Source organism: Podarcis liolepis, assembly GCF_965112155.1.
Source record: "Podarcis liolepis genome assembly, chromosome: 5".
NCBI lineage: Eukaryota > Metazoa > Chordata > Lepidosauria > Squamata > Lacertidae > Podarcis > Podarcis liolepis.
In genome coordinates this window covers 74,613,188-74,639,077 of record NC_139556.1, presented here as the reverse complement: position 1 = coordinate 74,639,077, position 25,890 = coordinate 74,613,188, and the positions used below count along the sequence as shown (strand labels likewise).

The 25,890-nt window shown below is 40.0% G+C and overlaps 1 protein-coding gene across 15 annotated transcripts in view; it reads right to left on the bottom strand.

Moving 5' to 3' along the window:
• Window positions 1-133: 133 nt before the first annotated feature.
• The window catches only part of MFF (mitochondrial fission factor), a 29,398-nt gene continuing 3,641 nt past the window's right edge, over window positions 134-25,890 (bottom strand). Inside the window, exons 2-10 of one of the 15 annotated variants that reach the window (XM_083506590.1) lie at window positions 24,271-24,427; window positions 22,471-22,691; window positions 22,076-22,248; window positions 21,195-21,283; window positions 17,344-17,418; window positions 12,871-13,029; window positions 6,309-6,368; window positions 2,052-2,136; window positions 134-968 (exon numbers count right to left, since the gene is read on the bottom strand). In XM_083506590.1, coding sequence (XP_083362716.1) covers window positions 837-968; window positions 2,052-2,136; window positions 6,309-6,368; window positions 12,871-13,029; window positions 17,344-17,418; window positions 21,195-21,283; window positions 22,076-22,248; window positions 22,471-22,691; window positions 24,271-24,308 — 1,032 coding nt within the window. In that variant the 5' untranslated portion in view covers window positions 24,309-24,427 and the 3' untranslated portion in view covers window positions 134-836. Of the gene's footprint in view, window positions 969-2,051; window positions 2,137-6,308; window positions 6,369-12,870; window positions 13,030-17,343; window positions 17,419-21,194; window positions 21,284-22,075; window positions 22,249-22,470; window positions 22,692-24,270; window positions 24,428-25,122; window positions 25,228-25,890 lie in introns of all 15 variants that reach the window. The other 14 variants (XM_083506591.1, XM_083506592.1, XM_083506594.1 and 11 more) reach the window with 14 other exon arrangements.

Here is a 25,890-nt window from a genome sequence, read left to right as displayed (position 1 = left end):
TACAATCAATAATGGGAGTGGTGATTTTAGATGCAGTATATTGATCTAGACTGAGAGATATAAAAGCTTTTTTGTATGCTCCACACATCCAAAGGGCAAAAGGTACAGTTAATTGGAAAAATAAGAAATTAAATACTGCTTTGGGCTGACTTTTATTAAATACATTACATTGGTACTTTGTTCCATAATCTTAAGATCACTCATGGACAGATTTGCTTAAAAACCATCTTTTTTTAGAAAAAACATTGCAAAATTAAAGCTCAAATACATCTTACACACACCTCTGGATAATCTGCTGACTTATTTTAGCAAAGAATGTATTTTAGTCAATATGTACATGTGCTTGAATGAGAGATACTCAGGATGCTTTTTAATCTGCTGCTCTACTACCTGAAATTTGGCTAAAATAAAACAAGTGCAATAAGGTGAACTATAAAGGTGCGACATTTAATTATGGAATAACAATGAGAAACCATAAGTTAGGCCATTTTGCAGGTAATTCCAAAACCCAGTTGTTTCTTTCTACACAAGAGAGAACTGTCTGCAGTATACCCTTGTTATCTGGAGGCAATTCCCTTTGCAAAATAATTCAATGCAAATGTACATGTCATGCAAAAGGAAGATAATAGGATGATACAACAATTCTGAAAATATATACACAATCATCCAGGCATCCCTTTAACATTGTAAAGTTATGTTACAGCTGTTTACTGTGTCAGAAATATCCAGTGCATGGATCCTAAATCACCATACAATTCAGAGAATGAAACAAAGGACTTTGCAAATTCTCTATATGTTTCTCCACTGACAAATCTTCTGAAGTACTGTGACCATTTCTAGCGCCGAAACCAAAGCCAACTATTTAGTAGCCAGAAAGCTACAGTAATTGAGTACATGATCATTTCTCGTTTAGCACGCTCTTTGTTTTCTTCTTCCAGAAGTTGTAGACGACGATTAAGTTTAATTATCTAAAAAAGAAAAAGAAAGGAATTGCTTTTCAATTTTAGTGCTTACTATAAGTTTACTAATTATTTCAAGACTTTTCTCGTTCATGTACTTCAGATTTGTATCACTTCTCACCCCAAAAGTCTGCTCACATGGGGGACTTAGTAATGGAAGTCTGCAGTTCTTGTTAATACAGTACAATATTTCTGTACATTGATGCCACACACATGGATTCCAGCCTCAAAACCCTGGCTCTTTATACCTATATCAATGCTGGGTTTAGAAATCCCTACTTCTGGCAAATTCACAATGGAAAATTTCAGTTTCCATTTCTGATTTTTGTCCTTCCAGTCTACATCTCATCCTTTTTAAATGCAAAAAATGTGTGGGCTGGATCTCTCATTTTAGAGGTGGAGAGTCTGTGTGCCAACTTTGATAGGTATCCGGCTAGGACAGAAAAAAACAGGAGCATCTAAGCAGCATGCGCTAGCACCTTACTCATTCACACTAAGCCGTGGTTTATGACTTACTATGATATGCAAATAGGCCCATGTATCAATATAGTATAAATAAATCACAATACAACCAAAACAAGTATGGAAAGCAAGCAAATCAATTCAGCTGCTTAAAACCAGTAAGAGAGAATAGAAACCTAACAGAAAAATAAGATACAGAACATACAAAACAGAACAGATTCCATTCTGCTGCATGGTTTGTTTGTTTGTTTGTTTGTTTGTTTACCATTAAACTAAACCTTAAACACATTGACTGGCAGCCACACCTCACCCCTGGATATTTTCCATCCAAGTGGGTTCTTCTTTCTCAATTCCTCTCCCTTCAATTATGTATGCGTTATTTAGTTCCTATATAATATTAGAATGTTTCTGAGTTGAGAATTCACAAAGCTTTATTCATAGACATATTAACATTCAAAGAAAAGAAATTGTATCATCATGCCACAGAAAAAGTTGTGGTATTCAGACTTCCAAATTTAATCCCCCCCCCCCCCCCGGAACTTACATTCTTAATCTTACTACATTCTGCATTGACTAAGCTGGAAAGAGGCATACAAACTTCCACTATAATAGTTGAAGCATTTTAATTACCTGTCGTCTTAAAGAAACAGCATCCACAACAGTGACATCTTCTGGTGTTCCCTCAAATGTTGTATCCATATTTGAAAGGGTATATCTATGAGATAAAAAACAAACAAAAATATGCCTCAAATGGCACACATTTAACTGCACACGGGCTGGTCTTTTGTGCACACATAGGGTCATTTCAATTTCTCCATTCTCCCCGTGCCCTCTGAAAAGCAACTGCTGAAATTCAGAGGCCTTTCCATAGTTGTATGCAATGCAGGTTGAGGGGCTACAAATGGGAAAGGAAATAAGTAGATCCTCTCAGGTGCATATAGGAGTGACCATAGTATACATCTGGGCGTATTTGGATTCCATTCAAAATATACAATTAACTGTTCTTTAGATGAAAGGGGGGGGCAACCCATTTTAAAGTGCTTTCTTGAACAGGTTTGACTATGTTCTTATTTTCCTACATACACAGATTTGCTGTTTTAAAAAAACACATAACCTTGGCTGAATTCTCTCTCTAGCAATTTCCATCTAAATGTAGAACTGTATTTGGAAGGGACCACAAGGATCATCTATTCCAACCCCCTGGAAAGCAAGAATCTTTTGATCAATGTGGGGCTCAGACCCATGCCCCTGAGATGAAGAATCTCATGCTGTACTGACGGAGCTATGATCGAATATTCTCAGTTAGTTTTTATGTATAAAGTGCCTTTCATAATGTCTAGTACATCACCAGCCCTGGGCTTCCTGATAAATTTCAGGAGTTTCAATCAAATTTCCCAAATTTTCCAAATTTATTGAAGCTGAAGCCTGAAATGACAAGAGGAATTATGTGTCCCATGTTCTCATGTCCAGTAAGTGGCAAGACAGCCTGTCCTGTATGGGGTTGCACTCCCTTGGAAGGAGCAGGTCCACAGCTTTGGGGTCCGCTTGGATTCAACATTGCCACTGGGAGCTCAGGTGGCTAGGAGTGCCTTTTCCCACCTCTGGCTGGCCCACCAACTATGGCCCCTTCTGAACAGTACTCCATGCTCTGGTTATTTGCAGATTGCATTACTGCAATGCAGTCTATGTGCAGCAGCCCTTGAAGATGACTCAAAAACCTAAATGTCTCCAAAACGCAGTGGTCAGATTACTGGCTGGGGTTCCATTTAGATCTCATACAACCTCTATTTTAGTACAGCTGCGTTGAATGCCAGTTTGTTTCTAGGACCAATTCAAGGTGCTTGTGTTAAAAGCCCTAAACACCCCAAATATCTAAAAGACTGCTTCATATCAAGAGACTGGCAGGAGTTGGAGGATGAAGGGGTTGGGGGGAGAGGAGATGTGCAGGCAGAGGAATGGGAGAGTGAGGAGGAGGATTTGGGGAAATAGTCCAGTGAGTTGTGGGGTTCCATGGCACCAGTGAGGAGGAACCTTCCCCACTCATCAGTTCCTTCCCCGGTGCCAGCAGTATCTCTGAGGCAGTTGTCGGCGGAGTTGGAAGAACTAGATCAGGAGCCAGGGGGCAGGCCAACAAGTGCGAGATACAACAGGACTTTCAGTTTCTCTCCTCCCCTCTAGTCCCCCATATACTGTACCCTCAAAATCTGCTCCAGGGGGTCTCTCAGCCTTCTGGATCAGATTTTTGGGTTGCCTAAGGGGTTACTGAGGAAGAAAGGAAAGAGAAGCCTTGTTGCACTAGTGGATGCCCAATTTTGCAACATTCAATCTTGACCTAGATTTCTAGCTCTCACAGCTGAAAAAGCACAGTAAATAAATAGCCTTTGATCTAACACTAACCACTAACCCAAAAGAGAAATCCAAATATATAGTTATAATTATATAATTATAGTTATAATTGGACTAGCACTTGTTTTCCATAGCAATTGCATTTTGGGGGTTTTAATTTTATTTTATAGTAAAGGTAAAGGTACCCCTGCCGGTACGGGCCAGTCTTGACAGACTCTAGGGTTGTGCGCTCATCTCACTCTAGAGGCCGGGAGCCAACGCTGTCCGAAGACACTTCCGGGTCACGTGGCCAGTGTGACGAAGCTGCTCTGGCGAGCCAGCGCAGCACACGGAAACGCTGTTTACCTTCCCGCTAGTAAGCGGTCCCTATTTATCTACTTGCACCCGGGGGTGCTTTCGAACTGCTAGGTTGGCAGGCGCTGGGACCGAGCAACGGGAGTGCACCCCGCCGCGGGGATTCGAACCGCCGACCATGCGATCGGCAAGTCCTAGGCGCTGAGGTTTTACCCACAGCGCCACCCGCATCCTTTATTTTATAGTACATAATTTCAAATTTGGGACTTGGTTCTGTAGTACTGAACAAGTTTTACAGCAACCCACAAGCACCATTTTTTTATTTATTTTTGTATTTTAAGTCTTGTGGCTTAAGAAAGATGCATACAAAGACCATCTCTGAATGCCTATCAGTTTAGTCTGCGCAACGAATGCCTTACAGTGCAATCCTATAAACATCTAGGTCCAACTGAGTTCAATGGGACAAAGTTCCAGGAAAGTGGAAACAGGACTGAAGCCTTAATTACAGAAGGACTTGTGATGTTCTGCAGACAAAAGTTACTCAAAACCTTTACAATAGGCATTAAAAAATATTAGACCTACTATCTCAGTATATACTTATGCTAACAGTTTGTGGCACACTGATGGTCTGGAAAGGGAGATGAGGAAAGATAAATGAACCAACTCCTTTTTACTTTACAAAGGTTCCCGTGCCTCCAGGGGTTATTCTTGCAAAGTACTTGTTCTGGTACCACGAGCTTTTATTCTCTCTTTTTCTTTCTCCACTGAACTCCTAAATGAAAAAGCTTAAAAACTTCAAGTTATATTTGGGCACTAGATTCATATGCTATGGGTTTCATTACGCTCAGACATACAGTTCTCTAAATGCAGAGGGGAGCCCTGCATAATCCTTTACACAATGAGATTGTAAATTATTTCCTTTCTGTAAACCAGCAGGAAACTTTTATATTAAATGCGCTCCATTCTCCTTTTGTAAACCATATTGGGCATATTTTTAAAACCAAATATTGCCAAACCTGTTTCTTCAAAGTCCAAATCAATTTTCTAAGGCTGAATAGCAATTTTTTTCTTTTTCCTATTTCTGTCAATAGTGAAACAAGTTAAACAGTTTTACAGTCCTATGTCCACACCAGGGACTGGAGAGGGAGAAAACAAAACTTTTTAAATGCATAAAGAGAATAATATTTTAGTTGTATACAATGAGATCCAAGTAGACTTAGTAAAAGGAACATAGGAAAGGAGGGAGAAGGAAAGCATTCTGTACACCCACTGGCATTATTTAACAAGTACTTTGATTTAACTTTAAATTTGTATTTGAAAAACTACTTGGGGTGGAATTCAACATGATGCTCTTCCAATCATTCCGTCTGTGCAAGCATTTCAGCTTGTCAGTCAGAATGAATTCCTCCCCTTGTCCCCCTCCCCATTTGATGTTCCATGGGTTCTCCTGATCCACTCAGAGCCAATTAAGGGGGGGAAGACCCATTGCTCAAGCAGAAGTATTTGTTCAGGGCTTATAGAATCATAGAATTGCAGAGCTGGAAGGGATCCCAAGGGCCATCTAGTCCAACCCCCTACAATGCAAGAACCTCAACTAGATCCATCCAACTTCTGCTTTAAAATCTCCAATGAAGGAGAGTCTGCCACCTCTCATGGGAGTCTGTTCCACTGTTGAACAGCTCTTACTGTTAGAAATTTCTTCGATATTTAGCTGGAATCTCCTTTCTTGTAACTTGAAGCCATTGGTTTGGCTCCTAGTCTCCGGAGCAGGAGAAAACAAGCTTGCTTCATCCTTCTGCTGACAGATGACAGGTGAATCTCACCCTTTCTCTCTTTAATTCTGTGATGAGTTATGTACTGCAAAATTTGTTGGAGTGTTCACCAGATTTTTAGTTATTTTGAAACAGATTTCCAACCTGAACTCGGGTCTTATATTGAATGCTAAAGTCAATGGGAAATGCATCAAATACTTTTATTATAAGATTCATTCATAGAATCAGCAGGCATAGTACAATGCAAAAGAATGTCAGTGAAAGGGTTTTAAAATTAATATAGAAACCAGAAGTTAGATTAGTACACATAATCACAGCCTGTTTGATAAAAATGATTATATATCAATTAATAGCAGGAAGCAAGCTCTGCTGAACTCAGAGGGGTTTACTTTCAAGTAAAGTGCAGGAGCAAGCTAGTCTCAGGTTTTGTGAAAGCTGAATATAGACTAGAATGGCTAACTAAGTGCAAGTTTACCTGGCGTCATGATGAGGATTAGAGGAAGTGGCAGCAGCAGACCCACCACGTAACACTGGCCTAGGGCAAGTTTTGTAGATAGGAGACACAAGACAGAAGAAGAAAACAGGAAAGACAGAGAAAAGAAGCAGAATAAAAAACCAGAGACAAAAATTGTTAAATATTTTTCTTCTGTTATACTGAAACACTACAAATATAAACCCTGGTTATATTTTCAATATATTCCATTTTATAAATACTAATTACCAATGTGCGAAGGGAACTTAACTATTTGCTTGTAGCTTTTCCAGATACAAAATTTGTGAAGAAATGTTGGAACTAACGCTTACACATTATTTGTTTATTAAAATACTGATCTACTATTCTCTCATATAAAATAATTAGGTGGTGTACAACAAAATACACAAAAACATAAAATGCCATGTAAAATGATCATAAAAATGACTGGCTCACTTTGGAAAGTTTAAACAACTGACGAGGCCTGTAGACATATAAAGTCCTTCAAGAGACACCTGGAAATTAGCAGCAAGGATACTACCAAATCACTGCTGGAAGAGTATTCCACAGCATGCAACTGCTCACAATGCTTCTGAACATGGGATGCAATGCTTCTCCACGTGATCTCAGTAACTGAGCTGGAATATGAGAGCTCAAGCGGTCCTTACAGTATTCTTGACTGAAGCTGTTCAGGGCTTTAAGAACCCTGAAGGTGACGCAGTAGCATACAAGTAGCCCATGCAGGTATTTTATGTGATTATATAGTTTTAAAACTATATAGATCATTTTCACCCATCTAAAGTATGGTCAAGGTGCAATCATGTTAGAAGTTAAACTGAAGTTTTCCATGCAACAATCCAGTGTGCATAACCACAATTAGAGATTTGTCAAAAGGGGCCTAAAGCGACCATAAATCGTAATAGTACACTGTGGCTGTTTATTTCACAGTTGCTAGGGTCTAAAATTATTTTTCCCAATTTAATAACTTGGTTTTTTTAAAAAAAATGCTATATTATGTAAGACTATTGGGCGATACCTAAAGTTGTGTGATGAACTCAAGCAACAAAACTGCCACTTCTTCTTCTCTCCCGGCTCTGTTCTTAACAGTTTTTAAGCCTACACATTTCCCCTGGAAACTGGATTAAGACTATTTTGAGTTAAAAAACTGTTTTCCTAAAAGAAAGATATCAATGAGGAAGAATCTGCAAAATAGATTAAAATCATGCACCATATTTATTTTTGTGCACTTCCTACTACTTAGGGACTAGTTTCTCAACAGGATAATCCGCTGAGTCCATATAGGTTATCTTGGATTCCAATTCTATGGCCTCAAACAATCTGCAGTGTGTTGTTTCAAATTGTGATAATCTACAACTATTAACTTAACAGCATGTACATTTACTTTCCAGCTCACAGAGAAACATTTTTGCCCAGTAAATAGCAGTCTTTGGTTTTAGATACTTACAGCCTGATCTGCTGAATATGTAGTCTTAAAATAAGTCATATTTTGTTCAATGGGACTCACATTTTTAAAAATATACTCTGGGGGCAGAATGGCTGCAGTTTATTTTTATGTGTGTTGTGCACACAGTTTATGTTTATAGAGCTGTATAATTTTGCTTTGTGTCAGAGATGGAGTGTTTCTATAATTTGTATAGACAAACTGACTGGAACTCAGAAAAAATGTAGGAGGAAGGAAAACAACTGTAACAACAGGGGTGCAATAACTTTACTGCCCTGAGTTGAGAGCTGACCCATGGAAAAGGTTATTTCTGCAATCAGCACTATTTCTACTTAATTCCCCTGTATTGTCCATGTTTTTCCAAAGAAACTTGTCATCTCTATTTCTCTACAATCACGAGGGATGAAAAATATGTTCCCACAATGAGAGAATAAACAAAAAATCCTGTTCACAATTCACTTGAATACTTTTTAAATTGGCACTCAAGAAGCCATAAATACCCATGTTCTGTTGGAAATGACAAGACCAGGGGTACAAACTGCTGTTAAAACAGAAGAATCCTGTTACGTACCTGACTTTTTTTAGACCACAGCTACTGATCAACTGAAGGTTTTGCACTTCCAGTAAAAACCAAATACAATAACTGTATACATCATACATCAACAGTGTGCTGCTATCTGAACAAGACCAGAGTTCATTCTTCTTAAGTTGGAACTGCACATTGTAAGACATGGTGGCCAGTTGAGAGCTTCAACTCTCTGCATAACATGAGGCACAGTCCACCCTGTGTCTCAATTCCCTATACTGAGTGTTACCAAGTGTCTACCAGCAACGGCCAGATGTGGAAAAGAAAGGTGGGGTACAGAGAAACACAAGGTAATGACATCAGAACATGGGTAAGTTGTAGTGCATTATACTCAACATAAGTGGAAAAATAGATGACATTCCATTACCAGGTTTAATATTTTATAGACTTAGGGAGATTCTAAATATGTATGACCATTGCTTGCCAACTGCAACCTCTAATCATTATTATGCATGTGTAAATGGCCATAATGGTTTAGAAATCAGAGACTGGGGATAGGTTTCAGTGAAAGGACTTTCACTTGGACAATGGGGCTTCCCCCCTCCCCCTGAAATTAGCTCTGGGGAGGTCAGGAGAACCCCCAGAACAGTACTCAGGGAGAGGAAAGGGGGGTCATTCTATCTGGCAAGCTGTAATGCTTGCACAAATAGAATGACTGGAAGTGTGCAACACTGAATTCCACCGTAAGGTTCCATACCATACTATCATCTCTCACAGAGTACTCTTCGCAGAGATTATTTTTTTTTTAAACACCCCACCCCAGAAACACTGGTCTGCAAGAGCTATTGACTGGCTGCTAATATATGGGATGAAGAATAATTACAGCAACCAAAAAAAGTTTAACTGCAGATGCTAGGACAGGGGTCAGCAAACTTTTTCAGCTGGGGGCTGGTCCGCTGTCCCTCAGACCTTGGGGGGGACGGACTATATTTTTTAGGGAAAATGAACGAATTCCTATGCCCCACAAATAACCCAGAGATGCATTTTAAATAAAAGCACACATTCTACTCATGTAAAAACACCAGACAGGCCCCACAAATAACCCAGAGATGCATTTTAAATAAAAGGACACATTCTACTCATGTAAAAACACACTGATTTCCAGACCGTCCGTGGGCCAGATTTAGAAGGTGATTAGGCTGGATCCAGCCCCCAGGCCTTAGTTTGCCTTACCCATGTGCTAGGAGCTGAACCAGAAATCTTTGGTATGTGAAAGCTACACTCTACAACCAAGCTATGACCAAATTTTATCTTGAAATGACGTATTGACTGAATGATATTGTTCTGCATTAACAAACTAATGATCACAACCTCATAGCAAATAGTAATGCTTCAAGTAGCACATTCAAATATGACTTTAAGCCCCTATGCAGCTGCTCAAATTTGTCCCAGTTTAATATATGCCTTAACTGACTTGAAGTTTCATGTTCAAAATTCAGTATTTATTCCCTAAAGAAAACAAGGCATAGAAAGAAAATAATCACAAGCCGTCTACTAGATGGCTACTTCTGCTTGATTTTCGTTTTCCTATACCTGCCTTTAAAATGCCATATATATCCTTCAGTGATCACAATTCTTTGTAAACATACCCAAACATTCCATTTTATTCCATGGGCTTATTAAGGATTGCAGTCTTAATGTAACAATTTCTTATATTAGAAAATATACATTCAGCAACAACTGAAACCCAGGAAACCTACGTTAATCATGACTAAGAATGACTAAGTCTGGATCCAAACCAATGTGTAGAACCTAAGATGTATTAAAGGGGTCCGCTCTTGTGCTACAGCCTGTAAAACGTAAACACCCATAAACTGCAGGTGGTATACTTTTTTGTAATTTCTCAGCCACTAAAATAAAGGATTCTTAAAAATGAGAGATAATCTGACCCCTTTTCATTATCCAAGCTAAGGTAGAGAAATAATAGGCAGCATGAATAGGAATAGTTCAGTCCAGTGAGTACTTTTTCACTAACTCTTGGGCATATTTACTGATGTCCCTATGATAACATACAGTGGTGCCCCGCAAGACGAAATTAATTCGTTCCGCAATTTTTGCCGTCTAGCGAATTTTTCTTCTTGCGAAGCACGGTTTAAACGGTTTAACAAAGTCGCAAGACGTTTTCGTCTTGCGAAGCAAGCCCATAGGGGAATTCGTCTTGCGAGGCAAATCGCGAATGGAAAAACCTTTCATCTAGCGAGTTTTTTGTCTTGCGAGGCATTCGTCTTGCGGGGCACCACTGTACTTGTGTGTAACATAAGTATCCAGGTTATAAAATGTTTTTCATGCACAACACCTTGCTCACATGGGATAGTTTGAACCATACCAAGTTAACTCTAAAGTGTTGGTATTTACCAAGGCATTCCCATATTGGGAATGAGGGAGTGGGGTGGGGCAGGGAATTGAAGAACAGAGAAGAGTTACTTTACCATAGTATTATTAGCAATGATAAATTCTCAACATTTCAATTCATTATAGTATAACATGGTATAGTTATGCAAAACTGGTAGGAAAAGGAACCAGAAAAATATTTTGAAAGAGACAACCAAAACAGAACTAAAACCAGAAGCTTTAGGAAGAAGAACAAAGCCAAAACTCAATCACTGAAATAAGTATTGTACTTACACTTAAAGAAAACATACCTTTTAAGCAGTGAGAATATGCTACCAAGGCCAATAAAAGAAAGAGTATAGTGTGAAATGCTTTTTTAAAAAAGACAGTATTTTGCAGCCATGCAAGTGATGCATTTTCCAAATTTCACATTCATACATGCAGGTTAGAAAAGTTTCATCTGACAAAAAGGTGTATTGAGAACTGAAGAAAAAGAGGATGTTATCCTAGATTTTGAAAATGAACATTGGCAACAACTGCAATGAGAGTTTCCAATAACACTCAGGTTCTTATGATTAATATACCAAATGAAGAAAAAACCTGCTCAAATAGTTTATAAAATTTGAGAACTCACTGATGGGATAAAAGTGAAAGCTTTTGTTTCTCCCCCAGTAAAAATGAAAATAAGTATATTAAAACTTTCTATTTAAATTTGGGGAAGCTATGTGTGCATATCTTTCTGGTGCATGCCAAATTGCTATTTTACTTTGTGTAAGTTTTTCCACTTGCAAGATTTTTAAAGCAGAAAAGCAGGGCACAAATAGTAAATAAAAAACAAACAAAATTCCTCTTGACAGTGAGGAGCCCATGATAAGGTGGTGCTTCATACACGTACTGGAGCTTGACAAACCCTTAGATCAGGATTACTACCGAAGAAGTTTGAACATACAGAATCAATTATTAGTCTTTTAAGACAGTAGGTTTAGGTTTGGTTCCTCCAACCACTCTTGGTTTCAAGATTAGTACAAAGACTTGAAGGAGGAAGGGATTTAAGGCTTTGCTTCCCCACTAAAAGCTCCTTTGAACTGGCCTTGGAAGAAACTACAAACTGAGGATTCTGCAGTTATCTGAACCCCAACCTAGGCCCTTCACATTATAAAATAAGTTATGGCAAAGGAGGTGAACCTTTCATTTGCACAAGTGTCCTCAGCACCCCCCGCACCTCCAAGAGGATCACAGGCTGCTAAACAAAGAATTTTATTTGGGTAATATTCTGTAGTATGGCTAAGATTATCAAAAGCCAACACAAAAATCTTCCACTAGCAGACTGTGACAAAGGAGCAGACTTCTGATCTGTAGTCTGATAAGACAGTTACATAAACAAGAGAGGGTCCAGACACAACTGGGTTAAAAATGTAATTTATAAGAAAATAACACTTATTTTGGTATGAAAAGGAAACAAAAAATGAATAAATATCTGGCTCATATGTAAGAAGGAGGTCTTACAACTTAAATTGTATAAAAATAATATTTGCACACCCACCTCCAATTAACAAACAAGGACTCTGTATTTTTTTGAAAGAGTCTCTCCCCCATGCAGCAGATCTTAAGAACAGATTTTTTTTCCAGTTTCTGTCCAGAGCTACTATATGACTTGCCTTTCAATGTAGGTTTTTCTTATCACAATAATCAGAGGAATTGCAGATAGGACTCAGCTGAGATGAATGTCAATAAAAGCATTTTCATCTAGATCCCCCTCAATATTAGTGGACCTTGAATTTTTAGTTTAAGGCCATTTTGGGATTTGTGTTTAAAACATTTCAAACTCTCAGTTGCATTCAAAAAGAACAAAAACTCTCCCACTGAAAGCAAGAGGATTTAAACAATCAACTTTGTCTAGAGTATGCAGCTATGTTTGTAGCACTGTTGCCCTTCTGTTCTTGGAATTCCAATGAGAGTGAGACTGACGTTTTAAGTCACTGTTCAGTTGTTTCACTCTTGACCAAAGAAATGACAACTAAGCTCCATGAAATGTGAAGTTTGGAAATGTCATTCGCAAATAGCAAAAGCAAAAAAAAAGAGTTAATTTTATTTCATGTAATTTAAGCAAACCAAAACCAATTAACTAGGAAATGAAAGGGAAGTGAAAAGCAGTAAACTGGGCAGAATCAGTGATGGCCAATCACCTGCGATTTTCATCCAGCACATCCAAGACTTGCTGGTAAGCCCTACGGGTAGAAGACTGGATAAGCGACAATATGCCCCGAGCAGAGTAAAGATTAGATCCATCTTCAGAGAACATTTGGGGTGGACAGACACGAACCTGTTGAGGTGATGGTGTCACACTGTTTGTGCAAGTGTAGCAAATGAAGAGAGAAACACTAGTGTCAGGTTTCAGACAGGAAAAAAAATCATCCATCAACCAACCCTTTTTGAAAAATTAAAGCTGACCCCCATTTTTTCTTCTTCCTTCCCCATCAACAGATTAAAAACCACATCAAGGAAATGTTAGTGGGTATCTTGTGAACTGACTCTTGGAACCCTTTATATGAGGCAAAATATCAAGGATAATGGCTTTAATTCATTGTGATCAAAGAATACTAAAAACCAGAGGCATGATAATAAGCAGGTCTGTATTAAAAAACACAGGACACAACAGCACTCTTTAGCAGATAGTAAAGACAGATTTGGATTCACTGTATGCCAGAATCACAGCCTCAAATATATTCAAGTTACTCAGAGACTGGAGGAGAGTATGTTGAAAACGTTCTGAAAAACAGAAGCCTATATAAAACAAGAGTGACATAAACATAATAGTTTGATTGTTTTTTGCAAATACAGGGCTATGTGAAAAACATGCAAATATAGGACTACAAAAGAAACATGCAAGATAGCAAAAACACTGGTTAAGGCTTCTTATATCCCGAATATTCCGATAAGCAAAAATTTCTTTTAGCACTTATCATGAAAGCAAGAGGCTGAGGATTAACCAAAAAAATTGCATCAAAAGCACTCATTGCCTATAAGACAAATGAAAGTGCAATTCAGCACCATCTATATAAATGGGAATTTTGCAATTCACTTCAACAGGATATTGATTAAACTTTTATTTCTCAAAGGTCAATTCTCAGAGATCTATTGATCCCAACAAGATTTCAGAAAACTACGCATATGAAGAGGCAAAAGAAGTACTAAGCAAAATCTTCAAAGCTTGTAGTATTGACCTTTTTTGTTTTTGTTTAAAAAGAAACATTTCTCCCTTTCCACATTAAGATTGTTCTTTAATTTTGAGGTTTAACAACATTAATCAAGATTTTACCATTTAGTCTGAACTCTGCCTTACGAAGAGCAGGAAGAGAAGCATTAGGGGTATAGTATTTTAAGTCCTTCTGAATAATCAGTTCATGACACAATCTGGGTGCAAGCCAACAAGCACTTTTGTTTCAAGCAACATTTTAAATAATTATTTTGAAATGAACCTGATGAACTAAGAGGGTACTCTGTGGAATCCATCAAGGGATTGAAAGGCAGTCATGCCTATCCTCTGTTTAAGAACAAAACAATTATATATAAAATACAATTTAAAAAAATCCTTATTGAATGTTAGAAAGAGAAAAATACAGAGCTTGTGGAAAGAGAAAAGAAAAAGCAGTACTGATAACCTGGAAATAAAAACATTTGGGCCTCAAAAAACAACAACCATACACATGTAGTGTCCCCATATAATAGTCTGCCAAGCCTGCTGTACAGTACGTATATATTCTATAGAAATAGCTCTGATGAATACACTCAATGCACCTTTAAAAATGACTATATATAAGTTATATATTGTAATTATATCCTCACACACAACCCTATATTCTCGCAGGGAGGCTATGTCTGTTGTGCTTCAAATGGACAATTATTACTTATGTTTGCACAACCAGCAAATAAGAAAAGCTATTCTCACAATCCTGAATGTATTTAAATAAAACGAAACCTCAAAGAGTTTTCAGTGGAACTTGCTTTCAAGGAAGTCTCATTAGAACTGCAAACCTCTTGTACCTTGTTACTTCAGCAACAGTAAAATGCAGATTTTTTGATATGAAGTTCTGCAAGTAAACCAAAAACAACTATTCTAGCAAGCACAAGGCTGCAAATTAATATTGTTCTATGATCCTAGTGTTTTACAAAAAATTAAAAAATAATGAGAGAACAGGTTCCTGTCTCAGCAAGCTTACTACTTAAAATGGAACATTGGGTTTCTTACTGTGAATAGGACCTCAGGTTGATAAGTGAGTCAGCCATGAAACGTGATTTGTCCAAAATACGGCCATGTGGCTAACTGATTTAACTGCCTTAGGCTTCTGAGCACCTAGACAGAACAGTAGACAAACAAAATATGACTAGGGAATCAGGATGCCATACTGAACCTGACACAGAGAAAAGGGGGATTTGCTGTGATTAACGTGAGTGGCCTGGGATGCAGTGCGTTCTCATGACTGGCTCACTTATCCACTTGAGAGGAAATATACCTAACAATATATTTTTCAGCTAATATAAGCCGAAATTTATTTTATTCTTTGCTATCTTCACATACCAGAAAACCAACTATGGTGGTCAAGACCTGCTGGGACTGATTCTATGACTGAAGAGGAAATCCTCTACACTAGAGCTTTTCAACCTTTTTGAGTTCATGGCTCCCTTAACCAACTACATTCTTTCTGTGGCACCCCGTGGGGCTCCGAAGCCCAGTTATGTGACCCCTTGCCTGAAGAACTGGCAGCCTCTCACCCTTTTTCGAACACCCTCCCCTGTGGAGTGTTCCCTCAGCCTCCTCTCCTTGGGAGTTCTCTGGACTGCTGCTGCTGTGGTCCCTGGTCTTTGACCTGCCCCACCCCAAAGAGAGGTGCTTCCCAGAGGCACAATTTGCCCGCAGAGCCTATAGCCAGGCCTGCTGCAATAAAACAGCTGTGCAAGCCTTTAGGAGGCAGAGACGTGAGAGGGCATCAGAGGAAGAAGGGAAAGAGACAGAGGCCAGTGTTGCCCAAGGGCACCTCTGACCATCATTCAAGGCACCCCAGGGTGCCACGGCGCACTGGTTAAAAACCACTGCTCTAAACCTTACCAGGAGAAGAGCTAATTGAATTCAATGGATCTTCCTCAGAATGTATAGGATTTGACTACAAGTAGGTTCATTAAAAGAAAAAAAACCTGACTGATTCATCCACCATTTGCTCATGAACTACATTTACTGCTTTTATCACCACAAAAACCGTCTTCAGGGACTCTGTGCAAGGCTAGTTGTGTATATAATGTCTGAGAAAATGTGGTGCTAAAAACCAAAGTCAAAGCTAAGATACACTCAAAAAGCTATACAACAGACTTATACAATAATCAAACCATCACTTCATTCTGTTCAGTATTGTCTACACTTGGAAGCATCTGTCCAGGATTCGAGACTGGAATCTTTCCTAACACTACCTTGAGAGAATAGGAGCTGAACTGGGCCCTTCTGCATGCAAAGAGTGCACTCTGCTGCTGAGCTTTCCCCAGGTTGTGTGATAAGATGTGTATTAGGGATCAAACTCTTATTTACAAATTTGGGGGTGACACTATTTACAAAATGGCAAAGGGGAAATAACAGACAACATTCATAATGACATCACAAGTAATATAAACCCATAAAGAATTGTGGGAAATTCAGGAACATGTACAAAATCATATACAGCTTAAAATCTGACAATAATTTCTCATTAGCTATGATATGCAGTCACTTCCTCTGGCAAGTTCAAGCAAGAAGCTTCAAGGCTAGCACAAGAAAAGAAGGGTTTATTAAAAATTCTGTGTCTCTCCCCTTCCTCAAATCCCTGTATCAAGTTAGTTAAAAGCTAAGGCTTCTTAGATCACTATCAATAGGAAGAGACAGAGGGACAATAACTTAAAGAAGGCCAACTTCCCTACAGTATTTATACAACTAATAACATTGCTTATACCAGTGCTTTTTTCTTTAAAAATGTTTAGGGGTACTCTCATTTTCCTACTCATATTGAAATACTGCCCCTCAATGAGGCCAAACTTAAGATTCACAAAATGTTTAGCGGTATGCATACCCCCAGAAAAAAAGCACTGGCTAAGCCACTTATGTAGAAAGAATATATTTGCAAATAGAAGTTATGCATTGTCATATTTTTCCACCCTGATTATGATACCTATCTGGCCTCTGGGCCCATCTGATATCCTTGAACTGGCCTAAAATTTGCATGCATAGAATCCAAAGTGCATAGGTCTGAACAGTGCAGTCAATCCACAAACCAACCACATGGTTCAGCTGATATGTGTTGGATTTTGCACACACATATCTCTACTACACTCATGTAGGATTAGTATGCCAGAAACATGCAACCTTGTCCTCTCCACCAACCACTGTTTATCCCTAAAATTTGTTCTCAAATTTTATAGTTAAAAACTAAGCAAAAATATGCTCCCAAATTCATTACAAGAATAACAAATTTTCATATTCCGTTAATTTGAGTCTTAATTACAGGTGGAACCAAGCATACAGAATATTTTTTAAAAATCAAATCAGACAATATAGACAAGTCTCTTAGATGGCAATGCATTAAGTACACACTTGACATGTTTAAAAGTGAATGGTTATAATTAGTGGTCAAGCTTACGTTTCATCTTTAGCTGTGAAGGGTGACTGGTACCTTGGCATTTTAACTCTCAGGACAGTTTCAAGACTGTGCCACCATTAATCACAGTTGTTAATATCTTAAAGAGGGAGCAACTTTCTAAATAATTGGAAGGTCATTAAGGCAATCATCATTACTGGTTATCACTTCTTGTGCCTAGTTATTATTAGTCCTCAAAAGCATTTGAGAATCTGTGTATGCTCAAAAGGTTATCAGGAAAGCCACTGCATACAGTTGTATGGCAAGTGCAGAAATGACAACATATATTGTTCCAAGAAGGCAGATGAGGAAAAGCAACCAAGCCAATTCCTCTTCTAGACATGGTAAGGTTTGGCACAGAATTTTCTCATTGTTGCAACAAACATACTAGAATGCCATGTCACAGTTCCTATACTAGAATGTGGAAGCTATCCTGTGCGATTGCACTTGCCATGCATGGCCACAGTTCCAACTACTAACATGCATATGCACCCTCCAAAAGAAAGAAAAATATGTGTTTGCCAAAATGCTGCACAACAGCACTTGAAAGGATGACTATTTATATACACTGTTAGCTTCTTTGGCCACAATTTCTTTTTTTGTGGAAAAACAGGAAACAAATTGAAAATGAAAACTGGAGGCAGCAGCCTGGAAACTCAGAACTGAGAAGGCAATGCTATCAGTATACCACATCAAGCAACACCCTTAATTCAGTCCATGTATGCACCACTGCAGCACTAGAATATCACCCTACCCTTTTCAAATGCAAGTGGGATTGTCAAAAGTACTGCAATGGCTGCAGATAGATTCAGGAAAGGTCATATACCTTAGCTTGACACTTGGAGGACATAGTTTATATCCAACGACCACTTACCCTTTGAATGAGTCATCACAGCACCAACCTCACAAAAAGGCCTCACAACACCAGCTCCAATAGTGACCTACAGATAGCTAGAAACCCTTCTGTGAGACCTTGAACTCCCAGTCACCCTTGTGATAGCATATAACTTCAACTACACAGGAGACAAGGAGTTGTTGTTCTAGCTGTTTCCATCTCCCCACTTTCCTCTCCTGCCAACAGGGGACAAGCAGGAAAACAGTAGTGGGAAGTGATTTCTTTCTTCAGGCTCATAGCTGGAAGCAAAAGGAAGTGTTTACCTCACTACAAGAATCTTAATTAAAAGATACTGATCACCCCATAGTCTTAATGAATCAGCATTTATAAGTTTGTAATAAAGACCCACTCTGTCCTTTGCATTTCATAAACAAAGACGATGTAATTAATTCTAAGCATGCAGGCAGCAGAAGATTCAAGTAGATCCAATAATAATTTGAAATACTTCCCTTCACACAAATCCACTATAAATGTATTTTACAAACAAACTTTCTTTATCCTATAAAGAGAGTTCTGGATCCAGACTAGGTTAGTGACACTTTAAAGGTAAAGGTAAGGGGACCCCTGACCATTAGGTCCAGTCGTGACCGACTTTGGGGTTGCGGCACTCATCTCGCTTTACTGGCCGAGGGAGCCGGCGTACAGCTTCCGGGTCATGTGGCCAGCATGACTAAGCCGCTTCTGGCGAACCAGAGCAGCGCACGGAAACACCGTTTACCTTCCCACCGGAGCGGTACCTATCTACTTGCACTTTGATTAGGTGGGCAGGAGCTGGGACCGAACAACAGGAGCTCACCCCGTCACAGGGATTCAAACCGCCGACCTTCTGATTGGCAAGTCCTAGGCTCTGTGGTTTAACCCACAGCACCATCCCCACTGAAATTAAAGGAACTTATGTCTGTCATGACTAAACTGCCCTCTGTTTCAATGGAGCTCAAGTGTCACTTTAGTCTGGATTCAATGCAGAAAAAGAAGAAGGAACTATTAAAAATTATCATACAAAGTTTAAAGAACATTTTCACTTATCCAGAAGAATTACACACACAAAAAGTGCTAGTTAAAAAAGGAACAGAAAATGATGCATTTCATGTGAAGATATACAGTCTGATATATAGCTTGTCATAGCTTGTCCTATTTGATTTTGGGTGATATCCACCTGTCATTTTAGTGAAGTTCATTAAATTCAACTGGTCTACTCTGAACATGACTGGTGGGTATCAACCTCGAGCTTAATATGTACCAGGAGACTTCCAAAGATGTGTTGAACCATTATGATAAACACACAGTTAAGTTGGCTGTTTAACAATGCAATCCTATTCATATCTACACACGAGCAAGCCCCATTGAGTTAATAGGGTCTTGCTCCCAAGGTAGGTAGGTATAGGACTGCAGCCAAAGTTAACACATTTTAAGCTGATCCAGTGATGCATTTGTTTGTGTTTTTAAATTAAGAACAAGAATTTAGCAATATATGCATATACAGTGGTACCCCGCAAGACGAACGCCTCGCGAGACGAAAAACTCGCAAAACGAAAGGTTTTTTCGTTTTCGAGTTGCCTCGCAAGATGAATTTCCCTATGGGCTTGCTTTGCAAAACGAAGCTTGCCCCGGGGACAGCGGGTCTTCTCTTTTGAAGCAAGGGGCTGCGGGGAGATCGCTTCTCCCCACCGCCCCTTGCTTCAAAAGAGGTCCGGGGACAGCGGGAAGTGAAGCGCTTCTTCCCCGCTGCCCCCGGACGTCTTTTGCAGCAAGGGGCTGCGGGGAGATCGCTTCTCCCGGTGCTCCGAAGCCGGGCGGGGGGCAGGGGACACCTCCCGCCGCCGCGGGGACACCTTTTGAAGGCAGGCGGGGGGGAGCAAAGACTTTCGCCCCCCGCCCGCCTTCAGAAGAGGTCCAGGACCTCTTCTGAAGGCGGGCGGGGGGCAAAAGTCTTTGTCCCCCCTGCCTGCCTTCCCAGGGGCTTTTAAATCGCCCCGGACAGCGGAGAAGTCCTCCGCTGTCCGGGGCGATTTTAAAATGCCGCCCGCCAGCATTTTAAGATCGCCTGGACAGCGGAGAAGTCCTCCGCTGTTCCGGGGTTTTTTAAAATGCTGGGGGTGGGAAGAAAAGCCCTTGTCCCCCCCCCCCAGCCTTCAGAAGAGGTCCGGGGACAGACTGTCCCCGGACCTGGTCTGAAGGCGGTTTCCCTAGGAACGCATTAATTGATTTTCAATGCATTCCTATGGGAAACCGTGCATCGCAAGACGAAAAAACGGCAAGACGAAGAGATTTGCGGAACGAATTAATTTCGTCTTGCGAGGCACCACTGTATAAGGTAAAGGTAAAGGGACCCCTGACCATTAGGTCCAGTTGTGACCGACTCTGGGGTTGCGGCACTCATCTCGCTTTATTGGCCGAGGTCATGTGGCCAGCATGACTAAGCCGCTTCTGGCGAACCAGAGCAGCGCACGGAAGCGCCATTTATCTTCCTGCCGGAGCGGTACCTATTTAACTACTTGCACTTTGACGTGCTTTCGAACTGCTAGGTTGGCAGGAGAGGGACCAAGCAACGGGAGCTCACCCCGTCACGGGAATTTGAACCGTTGACCTTCTGATCGGCAAGTCCTAGGCTCTGTGGTTTAACCCACAGCGCCACCCACGTCCCTATATACATATATACTTGGGGGGGGGGATACCAAATGCTGCTATATGAAGTCATTTAGCAAATGCTGTTTTCGGCAACTGAAAAAATGTTTTGAGAACAATCACACAAAATTTACTTCATTAATAGTTAGTTATTATTCCAACAAACAGAAGAAAAAATATTTGGAAAGTCAGTTGTAGCTGTGTAAGATTAAGTAACTTCTCTTTATAAAGAAGATAATCAGTTGAAAGGCATATCCTAAGCATGAACTGGTAAGGAACACATGAAGAAGCTTTTTCTACTAATGTTGCATGCGCCAATAACCCCTCTACTCACATTGACTCATTTCTCATCAATTGACCATTTTGACGATTTGCGTTTTCACTCATGGAGCGTTCTCTTTTCAGTCTCCCAACTGAGCGAACCTGCAAAACAAAGCGGGGGGGGGGTACGTCTTTCACCACTGCTATGGCATCAGTATCCAGCTTTACCTAATATCAACAACTGAACCATTTTCATTTTTAGTAAAGCAGAAAATGAATAAAAACAGCCTTCCTGAATGGTGACATTTTTCCTGATATTTTGGAAAGTAAGGAGAACAAAAACTCCCCTCTCTTGCATGTCCCCAATTTTTAAAATGAGAAAAAATGTCAAAAATAATTTAAGTTTACCAACAGCTTTTGAAATTAAGTTTGGTTTAAGACAGAACCATTGGGTCTCTAGACATTGTAGGACTCCCAGCTCTCATCAGCCCCAGCAAGCACAGGACATCCGGAAAGATGGGAACTGTAGTCCAAGAACATATACAGCCTGTAGTCCAAGAACATATACAGCCCTTCCACTAAAATTCTAATGCCAGTTTACACAAGCATAAAATACAAATGATTAAGATGCAAATCCAAATTATCATAAAAACTTGAAGACCAAAAGGCATTAAGTCTTATAAGCCAGATAAAAACAATCAAGATAGCCCAAATTATGTCTAAGCAGCCTGGTACCAAAAATACAACCAAGTAAGCACCACACAAAAAAGTGCTCTGGGAGTATCTTTGCTTTCAACAGGGAGTATTAAAATAATTCTACAAAGCAGTAACCTATTTTATAGTACTGATCTGAAATGGGAGTATAAAGCAATAAATATTTGACTTCTCTTTTGACTTATTAAATATAATATTGAAACAAAACATGATGAAATGAAAGGCATAAAGAATACTAGCCTCTTCATTTTGAGGAGTCTGAGTAGGGGCTCGCTCTAAGTCCAGGAAATCTAGTGGTCGTTCACTGAGTGAAATAACACGGGGAGGTGTTTTCAGTGACAGAGACTTGAATGGAGTTGACTGGAGAAGATCTAGATCTGGCGGCCTGGAGAGTGGAATGTCTTCACTATTACCTGTAAGTTAATATTAAGATCAAGAACATTTTACTAACAAATTATTCAAAATGGCTCAATGGGTAGACTGCTGGAGCTGGGTAAAATCAAGCTCAAGTCCCATATGAAGTATGAATTCACTGGCTGGTCTTAAGCAAATCACACTCAAGTTCATATGTAAAAATAAATTGAATGGGTGTGAAGTCTGCTTTATCACCTCTGTCCACCTGAAGGCAAACGTACCTGCCACTACAATCCGCTCTGGAACCTGCATTGTTACACTGGCATTTGGAATCCCCCCTTCATGAGCACTGTGTTCAAGGTCAGAATTTTGTGGAGCAACCTTGAGTTTTTCCGGAACTCTCATTCTCTGATTGATCCCTTCAGTATACTCCATTTCATACTGAATTCGATTCATTTCTGCCATTTCGGCAGCCGGAGATGGGAATGCTGTCGTGCTCATCCTAATACGAGATAAAACAACCTGAATTACCCCTCAGTAGTAAAAAGAAACACAACATGGGTTTTGATCCACAGTAAATTGAAGTCTTCCACTGTTGGTAGAGAATGCGTTTTAAGTCTATGTAATGGTGGATGTGCAGCACAGCCATCGTGTATAAGATGCCCCCTATGATTTAACATTGGAATTAAAATTTGCATACACCTGCTTTACTGCTTGCTCCGTGTGAGTAGAGAAACAAGCCACATAGCCAGTTATCCACAGCTTCTGGTTTTGATGCAATGATAAAAAACATAATTAATTAATTAACGGCTTTCAAACAAACCATAATATAAACGAAGGTTTAAAGTTGGCTTCCATATCTTGGCTTGTTTGAAAGTCATTAACCATAGTTCCCAGTTCAGATGCAAAAGGAAGCTAGGGTTAACCATAGCTTCGTGTGTGAAGGGCAAAGCAAAGTGAGGGCACAGGAGCTGCATGTGGGTGCATGAAACTTTTACATATCTTTGCACCAAGATATCAAAGCCTTATTAAACAGAAATTTGTTTGTGCAAATGTGGCCAATTTATGCCAACCCAGGGCAACCATATTGGAGGTAAAGAGACCAATTCCACTAATATTAAGCATACAGGGTGCAAAGAGAGCCCGCAAGTGAGCAAGTCTCAACCCCACATCTTAGATTCTTGCTTCAAGATTCATTAAGCATCTACAACCATCTAAATTAAATAGTACTAATTATTCCAAATGAGTGCCTAGCTCTGGGCAATTTATTTTAAAGACATACCTTTCTAACAGGCAAGAACAGGGGTGATTAACCTCTCCCCTTAACTGCTATGCGCATACAAGTAAAGGAGAAGGGGCTATGCACCTGACTGCCTGTGTCCTTTGCTGTGTGGGGGGACAGTGTGCAGGAGACTGTGGAATGGCCACACTCTTTTGGCCATGCCCAACTCTAGAATGTGGCTCCCAGAAGGGCAGCCAAGGGTGAAAGTGGCCCTTGGGCCAAAAAAGCTTAGCCACCACTGGCCAAGAACAAAGCACACTTTTGAAGATGCCAGTGTTCTGATGGAAGACAACACAGGCCACATCAGCATTCTCCATTCTCAAATAATGAGACTTCTCCAAAGCCAATCAAACAAAATTAACAGTTACAACCTGTATGCATTTTAAATTCACCAATATAGATTCATATTAAGGATTTCTTAACATTTAAGGCAGAGACAGCCAACACAGAGCCCTCCAGATGTTGTGGGACTCCAACTCCCAGACCATTGCCCATGTTGGTTGAGGCCAATGAGATGTAGCTCCACAAAACACCAAAATTCCACTAGTCTGCTTGCAAGTATAGGCGCTAACTACCAAATGTTTACCTGTGCTGCAAACTGAAGAATACATTTCTATTGTTTCTTTATCCAAATTTCTGTGAAAAGGAGGCAAGGCCTCCTTTTCCTCAAGTAAGGGAACACATTAGGCTAGATAGCAGTTTTTAAAATATTGCAATCAACAGAGATAAAAATACCTACAAGAGTCAATCTTCTATCTGCTTCTACAAGCACAAGTTCAACTCTACAGCTTTCACTAACCTTCCTACAGGAATGTCACTGCTTGATCGCTTGCTCATTTTGTTGTTTGCTTGCAACGTTTTAATATCACTACACTGCAGCACTGTTCACTTTACGTAACAGTATCCCTAAACAGTGGAACTTTTGTACATAAGACAGCATGACAACTGCTTTCGAGCTGTAAAGGAGGGGAGGGAAAAAAAGAACAGAAAACAGCATTAGGCATATTACATAATTAAATATTTATTACCTACGACATATCTAATCTGTACCCATCTATTCCGTAATGTGAGCTCAGTAAGTAAATGTCAGATATCTTCCATATACTTAAACTTATGAGGCTTCATAAATGCCAAATTTTCAAGTCCCCAGTTCTGATTTTTACAAGAATGGAAGCATAATTCAACAGATGTACTCTTCAAGGAGAAAAATATGCAATCAGATGGCAGTTGCTAAATTTACAAAATAATTAAACCATCCTAAAGAAAAATAGATTGTGTTTGTGCCTATCTAAATATAACTACAACAAAGCAGAGACTACTTTGTTTCTAACACTTGCTTTTATCCTAGGCTACATGGCAAGCAGATCCAAAAACAAGACAGGGAATCTGCCTACTTAAGCATATGGTTTATTGCAAATCTCACAAGGGTGAATAAGTATATGTGGTGGGAGTTTAGAAATCAGAATACAACTAACCACGCTGCATATGTTGCAATGTAGCAAGAGATATTATTTTGCTGCCATACAGAAAAGTGGGAACAATTATGACATGGACGTCAGCATGTTCACACTTCTGTAAAAAGGCTCAACCCCCACTGAGAATCTTAAGATGCAGAATAAGATGTGAACAAAGGACAGCATAGATGAGGTACCTGTGGTCCAACTTTGATAGCAAAGGCCAAGAATCCAGGGCCAATCCCTTCAACCACTGAAGAAAGCCCAAAGAACCAACATTAATCCCTGTAAGCCTTGTGCACCTGTGGATGAGTGTGTCAGGTTGAAGCACTCTACATCGGCAGCATCTGGAGGACACTGGTTTGGGGGAAAGCCGGTGGAACTGCTGGCACATGCAGAAATCAGCTTTTGGCATAAAAGTGTCTGACCCTTGGCTCGCAATACCAGTCGCTGGGACTCCACAAGTGGGGAAAGTGCTGCGGTGCACCGATCCCGCTTACGGGCTTCCCATGATGACTCCTTTGAGAAGAGGAAGCTGGATGAGATGAGCCTTTGGGCTGATCCTGCAGGGCTCTTCTTAAGGCACACCAAAGACGTGGTTTGCAATGCTTAACGGCCTGAGGGCAAGGAGTGTAACAGGTTCATAAGGCAAACTCTGTAGTAACAGTTAAGGAGAGCCCAAGGCAGGATCGGAGCAGAGGTCTACCCAATTCAGCACCCATTTACTCAAAGTGGCAAGCTGGGTGCTTTGACAAGAACCTTCAGCACAAAGCATGTAATATATAGCATGTAAAGGCCTCTTGAGCATAGAAATTACAGCCATAGCCGAACTGAGAGGTCGGGAAGGGTGGTGGTGGGGGGGGGGGGAGAGACTCTGGTCAGAAACCGAGAAAAGCGCAGTAAGCCAACAGGTCAATGGGTATTTTTTTTGGAGGGGGGGGGGATTTGACATGACAGTAACAAAG